The 17,500-nt window shown below is 37.6% G+C and overlaps 1 protein-coding gene across 1 annotated transcript in view; it reads right to left on the reverse strand.

Annotated features, from left to right (window-relative positions):
- LOC122257908 (uncharacterized) overlaps positions 1-17,500 on the reverse strand; it is a gene marked incomplete in the record, with an annotated part of 260,899 nt that overhangs the window by 185,188 nt on the left and 58,211 nt on the right. Inside the window, 5 exon segments of the mRNA XM_086542632.1 lie at positions 6,496-6,667; positions 7,189-7,351; positions 7,681-7,791; positions 10,290-10,337; positions 15,149-15,202. Of these exon segments, the coding sequence (XP_086398758.1) occupies positions 6,496-6,667; positions 7,189-7,351; positions 7,681-7,791; positions 10,290-10,337; positions 15,149-15,202 (548 nt within the window).

Below are 17,500 nucleotides of genomic sequence, written 5' to 3' on the forward strand. Positions count from 1 at the left end.
GTCATCATTGTTATCAGCATTATCATGATTATAAGCCTTATCCTTATCATTATCATTAATCAATGTACTCATTATCATCATTATTATTTTTCGGTATTATCACTATTGTCAAAATATATATTATTATCATTATCACAGTTATTATGAATTGTTCTCATTATTACCACTGTTACTATTATTGTTGTTATCATTATCATTATTAGCATCATTATTATTATCAATATTATCAGTATCATTATTATTATTATCATTATTATCTTTATTAGCACTATTATCTTTATTATCATTATTATCATTGAAAAGATAATAACATCATTATCATTATCATCATTCCTATTCTTATTCTTATTATCATTATTATCATTATCAGTGTCACTACTATTATCATCATTATTATTACTATGATTGCTACCATTATCACTAATGTTTTTGTCATTATTATCATTACTACTTTTTTATCATCATCGTCTTGGTTTTCATCATTATTACTATTATTGTTACTATCAGTTTCACTATTATCATGTTCATTATCATTAATATCATTAATATCATCATTACCAATTTTGTCATCATTATGTCATCATGATTATACTCATTATCAATATCATCATCACTATTGTTATTATCATTTTTAGTATAATTATCACTACCATCATTATCATTATCATCATTTTTGTTATCATTATTAGGATCATTATTATTATAATTGCTCATTCTATTATAATCATCGTCTTTCAATTATTATCACAGTTATTATTAGTGTCATTATTATTATTATCATTATTATTATTATTATTATTATTATCATTATTATTATTATTATTATTTTCATTATTAATGTTTTTGATATCATAACCATTATTGTTGATATTATTATCGTCATCATTATTATATTTCTATGATTACTATTATTCTCATTACTATCATCATCATTATCAGTATTATTACAATTGCTATCATTTTTATGATTATTATCATCTTTATCACCTCGTCATCATCAATATTATTATTTTTGTTATCATTGTTATCATTATCATTATCATTGTTTTTAGCATCATTTCTATTATTATCATTATCATACTCAACATTTTTATTAACATTATCGCGGTTAACATTGATATTGTTATTACTATTATTATTTTCATTCTTATCGTAATGATTATTATTACTATTATCATTATCATTATTATTACCATTAAAAATTTTATCAGTATTACTATTATCGTTATTATCATTATCATTACTATTATCGTTATTATCATCATTATTTTCATTATCGTCATTGCCAATAATACTATTATTATCATTTCATCTTAACATTATTTTCATTTTTCTTTCACTATACCACTGACCTCTCTCTCTCTCTCTCTCTCTCTCTCTCTCTCTCTCTCTCTCTCTCTCTCTCTCTCTCTCTCTCTCTCTCTCTCTCTCTCTCTCTCTCTCTCTCTCTCTCTCTCTCTCTCTCTTTCTCTCTCTCTCTCTTTCTGTATGTCAATTTCTATTTAATTATCTATCTGCCTATGTATCCATCTATCTATCTCTGTCTCTCTCTTTTCAGGAACATTTTTGGTTTTCTTCTGTTTTTTTTTTCCTTTTGCCTTTTAGGTTAAGTTTTATCAATGCTTTTCATTGTGATTTGTCTTTTTCTCAGATCCTGATAAGGAGTTTTTATTAATTTGTTCATTTTTATGATGATTCTGATAGACGTATAAAAAGTGTTTTCTGTTTACATTTGCAAATAATTTTGAAAGTATGTTCCCTGCGCTTTAATTATTTCATCTATTTTTATTTTACTGCCTATGTTTTGTCTACTTTTTCTTTTAGAATTTCATGTGTGTGTAAGTAGGAAAAAAATATAGTACGCATGTATAGGCCTATGTATAGCAGGGTTACCTTACGTGTCTGTATTTTTTGTAGGAAAATTGAATTGATTCTTAATTCTATCTATCTATCTATCTATTCATCTCTATATCTATCTATATACCATCTCTCTTTATATATCTCTTTCTTTCTATCTATTTATTCATCTATCTATCTCTATCTTTCTATCTATTTATTCATCTATCTATCTCTATCTTTCTGTCTATTTATTCATCTATCTATCTCTATCTTTCCCTCTCTCCTTTTTCCGCTCACTTTCTCTCTTCCTCTCTATTCCTCTCCATCTATCTTATCAATCTTTGTCTTTCATTCTCTTGTTTGTTCTTGTGTTGTTGTTAATCAGTTCACTCCATCTTTTCATTTTATCCAACCCACAAGAACAATTTATTCGCTTCACATCAAATACAAACAACAGAAATAGAAAAAAACAAATAAATAAATAAATGCATGAATAACTAAAAGCTCGAGATTCAATAGTCAGCTCTTAGAAAGAAAAATAATTAATTAATTGATTAATTAATTAAAAACTCGTATCCCTACATTATATTGATATTCACACAATGCCAACAATTCCTTGGTTGTTATATATGGCCTCGTCATCTGTGAACCGATTCAAATATTGATTGTAGGGACGTATTTTCTTTATGTTTAATGTATTTTTTTTTTTCAATAGTTCCCAGTTCGTTGGTGGGTTAATCTGTTGTATGGGGAAATTCTGATATATATATATATATATATATATATATATATATATATATATATATATATATGTGTGTGTGTGTGTGTGTGTGTGTGTGTGTGTGTGTGTGTGTGTGTGTGTGTGTGTGTGTGTGTGTGTGTGTGTGTGTGTACTATACACATAAAAGCAGATAATAATTCCAAATTGCTTTTTATCTTTCGTCCTTGTGGATGGTCTCTCTTTTCTAATTCATTCAAAGACTTCATCTTCTCTCTCTCCCTCTCTTTTTCTCGTCCTTCTCCTTCTATCGTTCTCTTTCTCGTGCCCATTAATGCATGCCTCATTCTTAATTTTTTTCCTCATTATATCTATTATTTTTATCTATCATTAGTCAAACAACTTTTACTTTCTCCCTCTTATTCCCTTCCTCTTGTGTACATCTAACTTCTCTTCCGTCTCTTTTATATCTATTTATCTATCTTTATAATCCACTCCATTTATTTTGTCTCTTTCTCTCTCGCAAATCTCTTAAATGAACGAAATATCCGACCTTGGGATTTCAGAGAATCGAACGGGAGGCGCTGGAACTATGATCTCATGGGAGGAGATAGGATTCGTTTATAAGGATTTGTATTCTTCATAGATAAGCCATGCCCCCCGAAGTCTCTCTCTCTCTCTCTCTCTCTCTCTCTCTCTCTCTCTCTCTCTCTCTCTCTCTCTCTCTCTTTCCCTCTCTTTCCCTAGTTTTCTTTTTGCCCCTCCTCTCTTTCTCTCTCTCATTCTCACTATCTGTCTCTATATATAGATATATCTCTATCTATCTATCCATCTCTGTCTCTCTCTCTATCTATTTCTCTTTCTTTCTTTCTTTCTCAATTTCTCTTTCTCTCTCCTTCTCTTTCATTTCCCTCATTCTTCTCTTCCATTATGTTATCTCATTTGTTATCAATTTCTCTTCTGCTGGATCTTGTCTCCTCTTATATCGTTATCGTTTTTTTGTTTTCGTTTTCATTCTTTCACTATTTTTTCATTTTTCTCTTATAATTTTCTGATATCAATGTTTCAATGACGGTCTTTTTTCTTTCTTTTTATTTCTTATTTCTCATCCGCTCTTCACTTTTGACTTTTTTTATCTCTCTTTCTCAATCATTTCTATCAATCTGTTTATCTTCTCGTCTCTATCTCTTTTTCTCATTTCTTTCTTTTCGGTTACCCTCTTTTTCCTCTCTCTCTCTCTCTCTCACTCTTTCTTTCTTTCTTTCTTCCTTATCTATTATTTCCCGGTCTTTCTCTCTCTCTCTCTCTCATAATATCTATTCAATATCCATCTGTTTCATCTCTTCCATTTCGCAATTATTCCTTTTCCTTTCATTGTCGTTTTCTCTCTCTCTCTCTCTCCTACTCTTTCGAGTTCTCCATCTCTCTCTTATGATTCTTGATGAGTCTGAACCAAATATTACGGTGTTCCTTGTAAAAAAAAATAATAAATCAATTAAAGAATAAACATTAAATAAAGGTCTTCTTACGTTTGACTTCCTAACAGACATGAAGTATCCAATGCTTTATTGTTCTTTTATAATGTCTGATATCACTTATCATTTGACATGTGTTACGTGGCTACATAAAACCAGATGTAAGATTTATTAACTACAGCATCGCTGGACTGAGTGTAAAACCTCACATAATCTATACTATGTTGATGAAAATCTTGATATAAACATATACTGTGACATTTGGAAATTAAATTAATTCTTAGATATTCCTGTCTGGATTTATATTTTGAGTGCTACCTTTCTCTGCTTGAAAAAAAAAAATAATAATAATAATAAAATATCTATTATAATTCGTGAAATTTCATAACTGAGGTATTGTTGGTAATATTGGCATTTCAACTTTCTGTTCCGCACGTATGTCAGTTGGTCAAATACTGCTAAATTAATGTAATTTCCGTGTAATAGATTTTTTAAAATCAATTGATCGATTGATTTTCGGATATTGGAGTGTTCATAAATGATAGGAATAACAAAATGAGAACAGACATACACTTCATCAACTGGTTAAATGTTAACTATTACGTTAATATTTAACAGTTAATGTCAGAAAACATACATGATTACTTGACTCTAAGTTTTATATTTTCTGATTATTAATTGATAGTCGTCCAATATTGTAATACTAATGTTTATACTAATCGATAATGCTATTTAAATATAATACCAAAGAAAGCATAATTCCTCTGCCTGCAAGCTGGCTTTAAGCTCAAAAATGCATGTAAAAAAAGAGTGCTTGCGGGTTGCTTTAACTTTCTTAAAGAATTATAAAAAAATAAGGAAGGAAATTTCTGAAAAAAAAAAAAATACAATTCGTTTTCTTTACAAGAGCAAGGAGGCAAAGGGGAAATTGTACGCATTTTCTGAAAGCAGGAGAATCAAATAGCCAAATGAGTTATGCTATAAACAAAGGAATTACGCCGTAATACGTAATGAACACGAAACTAAAAAAAAGGATAATAAGGAAACAAGGAAAACTGTATTCATGTCTATATTTACAAAATATACAAAATGTACACTAAAAGTAAATTACAAAGTGTTACAAAGGGGTGTAAAAAATATATATATATATTTATATATATCTCAGCATGTACAATATATACACGTACAAATATATTTATATAAATATATGTTTATATGTCCAACACTGTAGTTCTAGTACTATGATATAATACATGAGGTATACCATACTACAGGACAGCACTACATACAGCGTAGGAACTCGAATACAATACTGTGGTGATGTTAACTGGCGCTTTTTAATATATAAGATTATATATCCATATGTACTTTTGTGAGTATGCATCGGATATATAGTCAATTATCACATAATGATTTCTCCAAAAATAAAATAGAATTGAAAATAGGATAGTGAAGAAGGAAGGTAATTAAGGTATAATTAATTATGTGTTATCGTCAATATGTCAAATTAATAAGATCGCTATTATGTCTATATATAAAAAAAAAACACAAAGTGCTTTTCGATTTGGTTCAAGCCATACAAATCAGGTCATTTCGTAATACTAAAAAATAAAAAGAGAAAAGACAGTTTTCTAATCAAGTTTGGTAAGGGTTTAAGCATGTATTAATATTTTTGTTTCAGAAAATATTTACAAATGAGTTTCACAGGTTTTTAACCTTTTTTTTCTTGATTCTATAAAATCTCTATAGTGTCATAAGCTTATGTATTCACAATCACATATCTATATTTGTGCAGTAAAGTTGTTCAAGAGAAGTCACGAAGAGTCATGAACATCATGCTCGCGAAAGCAAAAGCAAAAAAGCAAAGAGCAACAAAAACAGAAAACATTTCAAAAATAGATCAAAAGTTATCCGTTTGGAAGGAAATAACTGAAAGGTCGAGTGCAGCAAGGCATATGTGTATAGGAAGGGGAAGAACTTGGAAAAAGTATCAAAAATCCTCAAAGGACCTTGTGCCTTTATCCTGCAAACATTCTAGGCTCTGACAGGCCAATCTCTCACACGTTCAGCTACCATCCTACCTTAAAGGATCTGACAATTCAATCCTTCACAAAATCGAGGATTTGAGAATTTAGTCTTTTTCTTATTTATTGTCAGTCCAATATTTCAAGTTCTTGGTTCCTCTTCGTCATCCTATCTGGAAGTCTAATCTTTCACAAAGTCAATAATCTAACAAACGAATCCTTCAACATCTCAAAAGATCGGATAAAGTCATAATCCTCAGATAAATCCAATCCTTTTCTTCCAGTCCAATCCATCATACGCCAATCCTTTTCTGCCAGTCCAATCCATCACATACGCTTAGCACCCTCTCTACCGCCACATAGCAAGGACCTGTCGCATTAATCCTCCTTATGTGCCAGTCCTCCCATCATCACTTCATACATTCAAGCCCCATCCTACCTCCGTGTTGAAGGTAATGTGACTGAGCTTCTTGCGCGGGTGGGATTCGTTCCCGGTGGCGAGTCCCTGCTCCGAAGCGGCTCGAGACGGGACGAAGCCGTTGACGAAGCCTCGCGGATGCTTCGAGACGCCGCGTCGGTACACCTCCATGGAGAGGACGTCGCCACAATCCCTGAGAGGAGAAAAAGGATTATAGGTTAGTGTCGTTGCTTTTTCCTTTTTTTTTTTTCAAAGATAATTGTAGTTTGGGTTTAATCGAAGCTTTGTATTGCCCTGTTTTTTGTTTGTTTGTTTGTTTTTATCTTGGTCGTACACGGTGCATTTCTAGCTAGATTTCTTCGCCGTAATGACCACCGCCGTTCTCACCAAAGCAAGACTCATCAGCAGAGTGCAAGGGTTGTTTAATCCTCCTGCAAACGCTTTCCACGGACTAAATACAGCAAACTCTGCCTTAATGTTTTCTTACTTCCTCTCCAAGAAAGGCCATTACTAGTCTTTTATGCAGGATTCCTTTTAAAATGCTGAAAGTAAATACTGAATATGACCGTAAAGAGAGCAATGCGACTAGACATGTGCTTTCGTGTTTGCCTCCTTTTCCCTTTCCCTTTCCCTTTCCCTTTCCCTCTCTCTTTCTCCCACCCCCACCCCCACCCAACACTCCCTCCCTCCCTCCCTCCCTCCACCGCAACTCACCTAATGATATCCAGCACCTGCTCCTCCCCATATTTCACCACATTAAACTGGCCGACGAAGATGATGTAGTCCCCAGGCTTCAGCCCGGCTTGCTCAGCTGGGAGACTCGGTTCCACTCGCTCCACTCGCGGGGGCTTCGTCCACGCCACGCTGAATCCGAAACCTATAGAGGGGGGGGGGAGGTTAATGTTGTTGTTTGGTTCTGGTATATATGTCTGTTGGTTTTGTTTCTGGCGGTAGTAGTGGTAGTAGTAGTAGTAGTAGTAGTAGTAATAATAATAATAATAATAATAATAATAATAATAATAATAATAATAATACTATCATTATTTTTCATCATTATTATTACTATAATCATAATTACTATCGCTAAGATTATTGAATTACTACTACTAATAATAATGATAACTGACTAACGATAAGGGAGACGCAATAACAATAAAACTAATAACACAATAATAATAATCAGTAAACAATTCATAATTTCCTTACCTTGGTTGCCACGAATGACATTGACAGTGATGGTGTAAGGTGTTTGTCCCTTGGGCTGCTGTTGCATAATGTTGCCTCCGCTGACCATCTCATTCTCGTTCAGATTCAAGCCTGGCGTTGGAAAAGGAAACATATTAGATAAAGCGAAGGATAGTTGTTTTTTATATTTTTTACAATTCTTGATTTTTTTTTCTGCTCATGTATACACGTAGGCGAGCACAGACACGCATACGTACACATGTACACGCATAAGCAAGCAAATACACACACACAAATACATGTCTACCTTAATACAAGTGCAAAAGTGCATCTCACTAAATTAACATAACATAAATGGTGCAAAAAGGTGCATAGCAAATGACAAAAAAAGAGAGAATGCAGACACAGCCGATTTAATCCCATTACATAAATCCTGATTAAACGCAGCTGTTCCGAACCAAATTAAATTTCGGAAAAGTTATGGATGTGACTTATCAATGAGTGTGTTTTACCCTCCTTTATTTTTTTATATTTCAAAATGTGTAGGTTTGTAATTTAAAATTTATACGTAGATGTAAATATTCATCAAGATGACAAAAATCCAAAAGAAATGCAGTAGTGAATTATTATCCAACATAAACCATCGCCCAGAAAATAATTAACTCAATGAGCGTTTTCGCAAAACAATTTTCCTCGTTAGTCAACAAATTCTTGCGTCACCTCTTAAAATGAAATTATAAACCCATCTCCATTTTCTATGATATCATCGCCCTCGAGATAGCAATCAAAATCATATTGCTTGTGTTGACGAGGCTTGCTGTTGCAACTGGCGCAAGGAGGAAGGGAGGGAGAAGGAGAGAAAGGAAAGGAAGGGAGGGAGAAGGAGAGAAAGGAAAGAAAAGGAGAGGGAGAGAAAGGAAAGGAGAAGGGGAGAAAGAGGGAGAGGGAGAGGGGGGGAAGAGGGAGAGAGAGGGAAAGAGAAAGAGATAGAGATAGCGAGGGGGGAGTAAGGGAAAAAGGGAGAGGGAGAGAGAGAACAATAACCTAGAAATATCTGAAATAATCCTTCTCATATACCAACATAACCATCTATGAAACTACCTTAAGGGATATTGCAAAATGTTGCAAAATTACACCAATGACCTACAACAAACCAATCTGCCACAAACAAATAAAATGAATTAATAAAGGATAAAAAGCCTTTATATAAAAAATAAATAAATAAATCTCACACGTGTTGTTTTATGTAACTTTTTTTTTACTGTGCAAGTGAACTACGAGACGTGTGCCATTACGTGCTGTGCTTTCAAAATAACTTTGCTTGATTGTCGCACGTGCTTGAGGTCACTGGGTACACATGGGATTTCGTCCGATTTTTCTTGTCTTTTTAGTTTTACTTTTTAAGGAGTGAAAAAAATAAGATCTCAGTTATATACTATTTCATATTTTATCTCATCTTATTTCTATTAAAATAAATTGATGTTTATTTGAATATATATATATGTTTGTGTGTGTGTGTGTGTAATATATATATATATATATATATATATACATATTGTTACCATTAATGTATTGAAATACATGTTCATACTGACTAAGTCAAATTTCTAGAATGTCTCAGACTCTAATGCAATCCTGCACTCCTCCGTCCCTCAAGCACGGCTCCGCGACTGCGACAGAAACCTACACTCGTCCAATAGCTCCACATTCCCATCCTCGTCTGTTAACCAGATTTCCGCGACTTCACTAGACTTTGCCGCACCGCCATTTTGACCACGCGAGAGCCCCCCAAGCACGTCTGCTACATCGTTTTCTGGTTAGGTATATTTAATTGTGTGTTTTAGAGGTTTTCTGTTGATGTTGGGTTTGTTTGGGATTGATTTTGATGGAGGAGAATGGCGGAGGTTGGACGGTTGGATGGAGGGATACGACACTGGTGGTTTAGACTGATGGCCGATTAATATATATTATTATTTTTTTACCTTTAGGTCATATGTGGTGAGGTTATTATTACTGTTGTCTGTATCATTAATATAATGAAACAGGCTAGAATCACATGCTTATAAAAGACTATAATCATGTGTGAAATGTGTTAAAAGTGCTTTAACTTAAATTAAAAGCTACGACCACGTAACATATTCATAAAAAAAGCATTTAACACTGAAATAAACTGAAACTGCAACAATTCAATCAGTGCAGAATACCGTCGAATATATTTTAGAAGATAATGAAAATGAAATTGTAAGGCCAGGCCAATTTTGCCAGGGCTGCCAACTGTAATCGCCAGAATAACTATTTCAACTTAACATGGCAATTGCAGTGGGGCAGGGGGAAACAGGCAAGACTACAGAGATGTGCTCTCATAAATTGCCTCAATGGAGATTACATGCAAATTTCGTGAAGTTTCTTCAACCATTAAATTGTCATTAAAAAGCAGTTGGGTTATCTGCCCTGCGAGAGAAGTATTTTCGGAAAGGCCAACGTTACGTAAACAGATGAATTTGATGATAATGGCCGTTTTTTGATCAGGATAGAAATGATAGTTTTAGTAAATGAAATGAAAAGAATAAGTAAAGTCGTAATAAGAAGATAACTTGAAGAAAATACTCAAGTAAAATGAAGATATTTACCCGCAGTATTAGCATCCAGTCTGTCACGGTGTTTCCTCGTGTCGTGACCTGTGGGAAACGAATACATTAGTTTTTTGTTTTGTTTTGTTTTTTAGTATAGTACATAGAACAAGGGAATAGCCGTTTTGTAGTAATAGTAGTGCAAGTTATAATAATAACTGTATTAGGGGCAGTAGTGGTAAGTAGCAGACTAGCAAAGATAATGATAAGTGATATAATAATATTACTAATAATAACAATTATAATGATCATCATTTATAATTATCATAATCATTATTAATATTATATCAATAATAACAACAATAATAATGATAATAATAATAATTAGAAATACAAAAAACACCACGATCCCATAAAACACATTAATACTAATATTCCTAGCAAGGAAAAAAGACAAACCAAAGTGAGACATCCCCCCCCCCCAATAAAAAAAACATAGGCCAGTATCCCCACAGCAATACAAAAAAACGACAACAGAGGAAAACGAGGTCATTATCCCGCCCACGAACACGAGAGAGAGAGAGAGAGAGAGAGAGAGAGAGAGAGAGAGAGAGAGAGAGAGAGAGAGAGAGAGAGAGAGAGGAAAAAACAGAGACAGAAAAAGAGAAGGATAAGAAAGAGAAAATGAAAGAAAAATGGAAAGAGAGAGAGAGAGACAGAGAGAGTGATGTAATAGTCGGAGCCGAGCCGGAAGAACCATGTGAATATATTTGTCTGATTTTCGCGTGTGTGGGAGGGAGGGAGGGGAGGAGAGAGAGAAAGAGAGGAGAGAGAGAGAGAGAGAGAGGAGGGGGAAGGGGGTTGCAAGGGGGGGGGGCTATATGGGTCCCCGGGTGCGAGATACCGGGTGAACGAGCAAGAGCAAGTGTAGGGATGCGGTGTGAGGGAGGGAGTGAGGAATGAATGGATGAAAGGAGACAGAGAAACACGCGAGGACACAAGAAAAGAGAGAAAGACAGAGACAGCGAGAGACAGAGACAGAGAGAAAGGCAGAGACAGCGAGAGCGAGAGCGAGGGAGGGAGGGCCAAGGACAGGCACCCACTGCGGCAGGCGGGAGGGAGTGATGGTGCGGAGTCCCCTCTCGCCGGGAAGCCTTACACACGGTGACTCAACATCCCCATGAACGTTGGCTTCGGTCTCTCGTGCTCACGCTCTCTTTCTCTCTATCTCTTTCTCTCTATCTCTTTCTCTCTATCTTTCTCTCTATCTCTTTCTCTCTATCTTTCTCTCTTTCTCTTTCTTTATCTCCCTTTCTCTTTCTTTATCTCCCTTTCTCTTTCGTTCTCTCCCTTTCTCTTTCGTTCTCCCTTTCTCTTTCGTTCTCTCCCTTTCTCTCTCGTTCTCTCCCTTTCTCTTTCGATCTTTCCCTTTCGATCTTTCCAACCCATCTACCCCTCTATCCACCCATCTATCTATCCACCGATCCACCTTTCCACAATTCTCACCCGCAACCTAAGACAAACCCCTTGCAAAGGTCCCGCCTCTCCTAGCCTCTATCCTCGGCCATAAATCCTTCCTTTCGTCTATTCGAATTTTGTGCAGATGCCCTCTACGCCCCCCCAAAAAAAAAAAAAATATATATATATATATATATATATATATATATATATATATATATATATATATATATATATATATATATATATATATTTTTTTTTTTTTTTTTTTTTTTTTTTTTTAACGTCGGTCCGATATTGATGGTTTGAGGGGGTGGGTTGTTTGTACTTTTGTTTGTATGTTTGTTTGTTGTTTGTTTACTTTGTTTTTTTTGTTTTTTTTTTGTTCTGGTTTCGTTGACCGCTCTTCTATGTGCTCTTCTCTTGACTTGCTATTTATTTCCTCCTCTACTTTTCTTTCTTCCTTCTCCTTCTCTTCGTTCTCATTCTCCTTCTTCTCCTTCTTCTTCTCCTTCTTCTCCTCCATCTTCATCTTCTTCTTCTTCTTCTTCTCCTTCTCCTTCTTCGTCTCCTTCTTCGTCTCTTTCTTCTCTTTCTTCTTCTTTTTCTCCTCCTTCTTCTTCTCTTCTTCTTCTTCTCAGTCTTTTCTCCTCTGCATATTTCCTTCTCCCTGTCATCGGCCTCCTCCTTCTCCCTCTTTTGTTTTTTCTTCTTCTTCTAAGTCTTCTTTTTCTCCTCCCTCTGCTTCAATTTGTCTTCGCTTCCGGCTTCCCGCATCTCCAGTTTATCTTATTTCATTTCACTCCCTCTCCTCTTCCCACCTTTTCTTTTCTTATCTCTTCATTTTCTGCCTCGCTTCCTTACTCTCCTTATCTCTTCCTTCCTTTCATCTTCCCTATCATCGTGCTTTGTTACTTTCCTTTGCTATTTCCTATCTTATCCTTCCTCATTTTATCTTCTTTCCTTCCCTTTCTTCCCTTTCTCTTTCGCTCTTCCTCTCTTTCGCTCTTCCTCTCTCTTTCGCTTTTCCTCTCTCTTTCGCTCTTCCTCTCTCCTTCGTTCTTCCTCTCTCTCTCTCTCTCTTCCTCTCTTTCTTTCGCTATCCCTCCCTATCTCTTCTTCTTATCTCTCTCCTTCTCTCTCCCTCTCTTCCTTCCCTTCCTTCCCTTTCTCTTTCGCTCTTCCTCTCTCATTCGCTTTTCCTTTCTTTCGCTATCCCTCCCTCTCTCTTCTTCTTCTCTCTCCCTCTCTTTTTTTCGCTATCCCTCCCTCTCTCTCTCCTTTCTCTCTATCTCTCTCCTTTATCTCTCTCTCTCTCTCTCTCTCTCTCCTTCCTTTCTCTTTCTCTCTCTCTCCTTCCTTTCTCTTTCTCTCTCTCTCCTTCCTTTCTATTTCTCTTTTTCCTTCCTTTCTCTTTCTCTCTTCTTTGAAACCACATTATGTAGGCCAAATCAGTATCATTTACACTAACGAACGTAACAAGTTTTAAAATGTCGTCCTGTGCGGCTTCACTTCTGCTGCGATGGAATATGTTATATTTATTTTCTCTTTCTCGTTTGTATTTTCTTTGTCTCTCTCTCTCTTGTCTTTGTTATTGTTTTGTTTTTGTTTTTTGGTTATCATTTTTTTTCTTTTGTTTTTTATTTTTTCTCTTCCGTTTTTGTTTTTCTTTCTCTTTCCTTTTTTTTTGTCCTTTATCACTTTTTTTCATCTTCGTTTTCTTTTTTATTCACTTCACGACTTTGAGTATCCTTCTTCTTCTACTTTTATTTAATTTCTCTATATTTCTTTTACTCTTTACGATTAAAAAAATATGACATAACAAAGAAGGAAAAAGAAAAGGAAGAAAAAAAAGGCAGAAGCAGAGGGAGAGAAAAAGACGAAAGAAGAGGAAGAAAAAAAAAACATGACTGAAGATACAAGGGAAGGATTGTATAACCAGAAGTGATGCAAGGCTACGAGGTAATAGGGAGGGGAGGGGAGGGGAGGGGAGGGGAGGGAGAAGGGGAGGGGAAAGGGGATTATAGTTATGGGTTCGAAGGGAGAGAGAGAGAGAGACGGGGAGGGGAGGGAAGGGTTATGTTACCGGAATTAACTCTCTTTACGTGTGTGTGTGTGTGTGTGTGTGTGTGTGTGTGTGTGTGTGTGTGTGTGTGTGTGTGTGTGTGTGTGTGTGTGTGTCCGTGCGACACAGAAAGCTAAAATGGAAATAGAGAGAGAGAGAGAGAGAGAAGACAAAACAAGCGCGCTCTCCGCAGACCCAAGTCCGAGGGCGACCTACTCCCGGAGGAAAGTTCTGAAACCTCAAGACTGATGATTCCGAGGACGACTTATTTCGAGCATGGAGAAGGGTCTTGAGAAGCTTTGAAGTGAGCTCCACGATGTGTTCAGTTACTGGCACAACCCTCTTTTCCTTATATCCTTCATTACGCCCACCTTTGGTCACTTCAGAATCGCTGTCTCTGTCACTTTCACTGCCTCCCTCTCCTTCTCCCTCTAACTCTCCCTCTTTCTTTCCCTTTCCCTCTTCCCTCCTCCATTTCCCTTCATCACTCTCCCTCCCTTCATCACCCTACCAGCCACCCTTCATCTACCCTCTCACCCTCCATCATCCTCCCTTCCTCCTTCCATCACCCTCTCTTCCCCCCTTTCCTCCCCTCTCTTTCACCCCCTCACAATCCTTTTATGTCTCGACCTTGCTCCAAGTACTCTAATCCCAGCTGTTGTTGCAAGGCCATGCGAGGTCGGAGGTAATTTCATTTTGCCAGCTGGGGGTCAACAGGAGCTAAGGTCTACACCAGATCTATTTATGTTTTGCAGGGCTGAGGGACAGAACGTTTCTCTCTCTCTCTCTCTCTCTCTCTCTCTCTCTCTCTCTCTCTCTCTCTCTTTCTCTTTCTCTTTCCTTTTTTTTTCTTTTTTTGGGGATGATTTCCCCTTTCGTTCTCTGCGGCATTATAAAGATGATGGGAGGGGAGGGAGGGGGAGGGAGATAGAGAGAGAGAAAGATGAGAGAGAAAAAAAAAGCATGAGAGAGAGAGGTAGGTAGGTGACAGAAAGGAAGAAACAAACAAGTGAGTAAACAAAAAAAAATATAAACCATCATAAACAACCCATCCATGAAACTCGTAAACAACCTAGCAAACAACCTCGTAAACAACCTAGCAAACAACCTCGTAAACAACCAAACAAACAATCTCATAAACAACCCAGCAAACAACCTCGTAAACAACCTAACAAACAATCTCATAAACAACCCAGCAAACAACCTCGTAAACAACCCAGCAAACAACCTCGTAAACAACCTAGCAAACAACCTCGTAAACAACCAAACAATCTCATAAACAACCCAGCAAACAACCTCTAAACAACCCAGCAAACAACCTCGTAAACAACCCAGCAAACAACCTCATAAACAACCCAGCAAACAACCAGGTAAACAAAGACGGAGAGACACGTACCTGTCGTCGGGGGCTGGTTGTCGTCTAGAATAAGCACCTCTTCCATTTTGCTCTCTGCGGGAAGAAGAAAAAATACTTATAGACTTTGTTTATTGTGTGGGGTTGAGATTTATGTGAGGGGAGGGGATGGGAGAGTGGGGAAGGAGGGGAGGGAGAGGGTGGAGCAGGAGGGGAGGGAGAGGGAGGGAGGAGGGGAGGGAGAGGGAGGGAGGGGTGGGATAGGAGGGTAGAGGGAGGTAGAGGGAGGGAGAGGAGAGGAGAGGGGAAGAGTGGAGAGAGAGAAAGGGGAGAGGAGGAGAGAGGGAGGGAAGAAATGGAGGTGAAGAGAGGAGTAGGAGGGAGGGTGGGGAGAGAGGCAGAGATGGAAAGGAGGGTAAAGAGAGGAAGTGATGGAAGGAAAGAAGTGGAAGAGTATATATAATGAAACCAAATAGATAGAAAAAACAACAGAAAATCAAACGCATACACACACATTTACATAAACATATACACATACGTGAACACAATCATACATACACATATACAAAAAATAGATCGATAAAGAATTCATTCGAACCTAAAAAGGAAAACGTAAGAACTAACTGCAAGAATGAACAGCCGTTCTAGCCAAATGGTATCCAATTTATCTTGTAAATGAGGAACAGGAAGAGAGAATCGAGAGCAGATACCTTTGCTGAATACGTTCACTCTCTCCCTCTCTCCCTCTCCCTCTCTCCCTCTTTCCCTCTCTCCCTCTCTCCCTCTCCCTCTCCCTCCCTCACCCTTCCCCTCATATCCCCCTCCCCAATCCCCCTACCCCTCCCTCTCCCCTCCCTCTCCCTCCCTACCCCACCCCCTCCCTCATCCCCCTCCCCTTCCCCCCTCCATCTCCCCCATCCCCTTCCCCATCCCCTTCCCCTCTCCCTCTTCCTTCCCCCTCCCTCCCCCTCTTCCCCCTCTCCCCGGCAAATAAGAGCAACATTGAGTGTCAACGATACCAATAGCGGAGATGCCAATCATCATTTACCGCTAAAATGGACGCATAAATGAAAACGTTATATCGATGCCCCCTCATATCGCTGCTCTTGGCGTCTCTGCTAATACCTCGACCCTAATTGCTAATTAATAATAATCTCGCCATTATCGCTAATTAGTAGCGGCGACGCTTCTCTTTTCTCGCTCTCTCTGGAGGTGTCTTTATGACTGACTCTGATTCTGTGTGTGTGGGTGGGTGGGTGGGTGGATGTGGGTGTATGTGTGTGTGTGTGTGTGTGTGTGTGTGTGTGTATGTCCGTGTCCATTCGCATGCCCTTTCCCCTAATTCTACCCCTTCCCTTTCCTTTTACCCTTTCCCCTTCCCCTTCCCCTTCCCCTTCCCTTTCCCCCATTCTCCCTCTCCTCCCTCTCTCCTTTTTAATCCCCCTCTCCCTTTCAACCCCTCCCTCCCCCCACCATCAACCAAGAGAGAACCCTTTGCTAACTTACACCGCTTTGTAAACCGGTTGTGTCATGGCCTGTCCCATCCATCACCCTCCCCCTTGGGCCATGTGGGGGGAGGGGAAGAGAGGGGAGAGGGGGTCGTGTGTGTGTGTGTGTGTGTGTGTGTGTGTGTGTGTGTGTGTGTGTGTGTGTGTGTGTGTGTGTGTGTGTGTGTGTGTGTGTGTGTGTGTGTGTGTGTGTGTGTGTGTGTGTGTGTCTGTCTTTGTGTGTGTGTGTTTGTGTGTAAAAACTGGAACGAAATAAACAGGTCACGCCTAAAACTTTTTTTTTTCATTCTTGCCCCTTTCATTCCGTTGAATATTAATTCCCACCATTTTAACAAAAATAAAGATGATTGATTATGAAAAAAAATCTTAAGATTAAAACATATATCTGGCTATTCTCTGTTCAGCGAACTCAATGACGTGTTTCTGAACAACTTTTGAATAACTTCTGAACAAGTTTCATTAATTGCAACTAAATTGATCTCTTCAGTTTGCTAAGATAATCTCTTAAAGTTGACCTTTACTGTTATTACAGCTCAGTAACGCGGAATCCAAATGTATTCAAAGAAGAAAAAAGGGAAAGCTAAAAGCTTAACCAGATAAATAAATGCAAAAAGCGAGAGAGGGAGAACAATTATAAACATTCATACTGTACATTAACACAAGCACGCAATCACACACACACACACGAGACAGAGACAGAAACAGAGAGAGAGGGGGGGGGGAGGTAATGTAACCACAGACCCCTACTCCACAAGCACAGCCCTCCAAAACGCCGCTAAAACGGACGGGAATGAGTCTCGCCTCCCACACGGCGCAGCGAGAACGCCCACAGCTGACACGGTGCCCGGAGGAGGCGCGGCTGTAGGTAAAGCTTCGGGGCTTTGTG

The sequence above is a fragment of the Penaeus japonicus genome, unplaced genomic scaffold (genome assembly GCF_977035675.1).
Source record: "Penaeus japonicus unplaced genomic scaffold, GWHDUDI00000001_assembly GWHDUDI00000012, whole genome shotgun sequence".
Classification (NCBI taxonomy): Eukaryota; Metazoa; Arthropoda; class Malacostraca; order Decapoda; family Penaeidae; genus Penaeus; species Penaeus japonicus.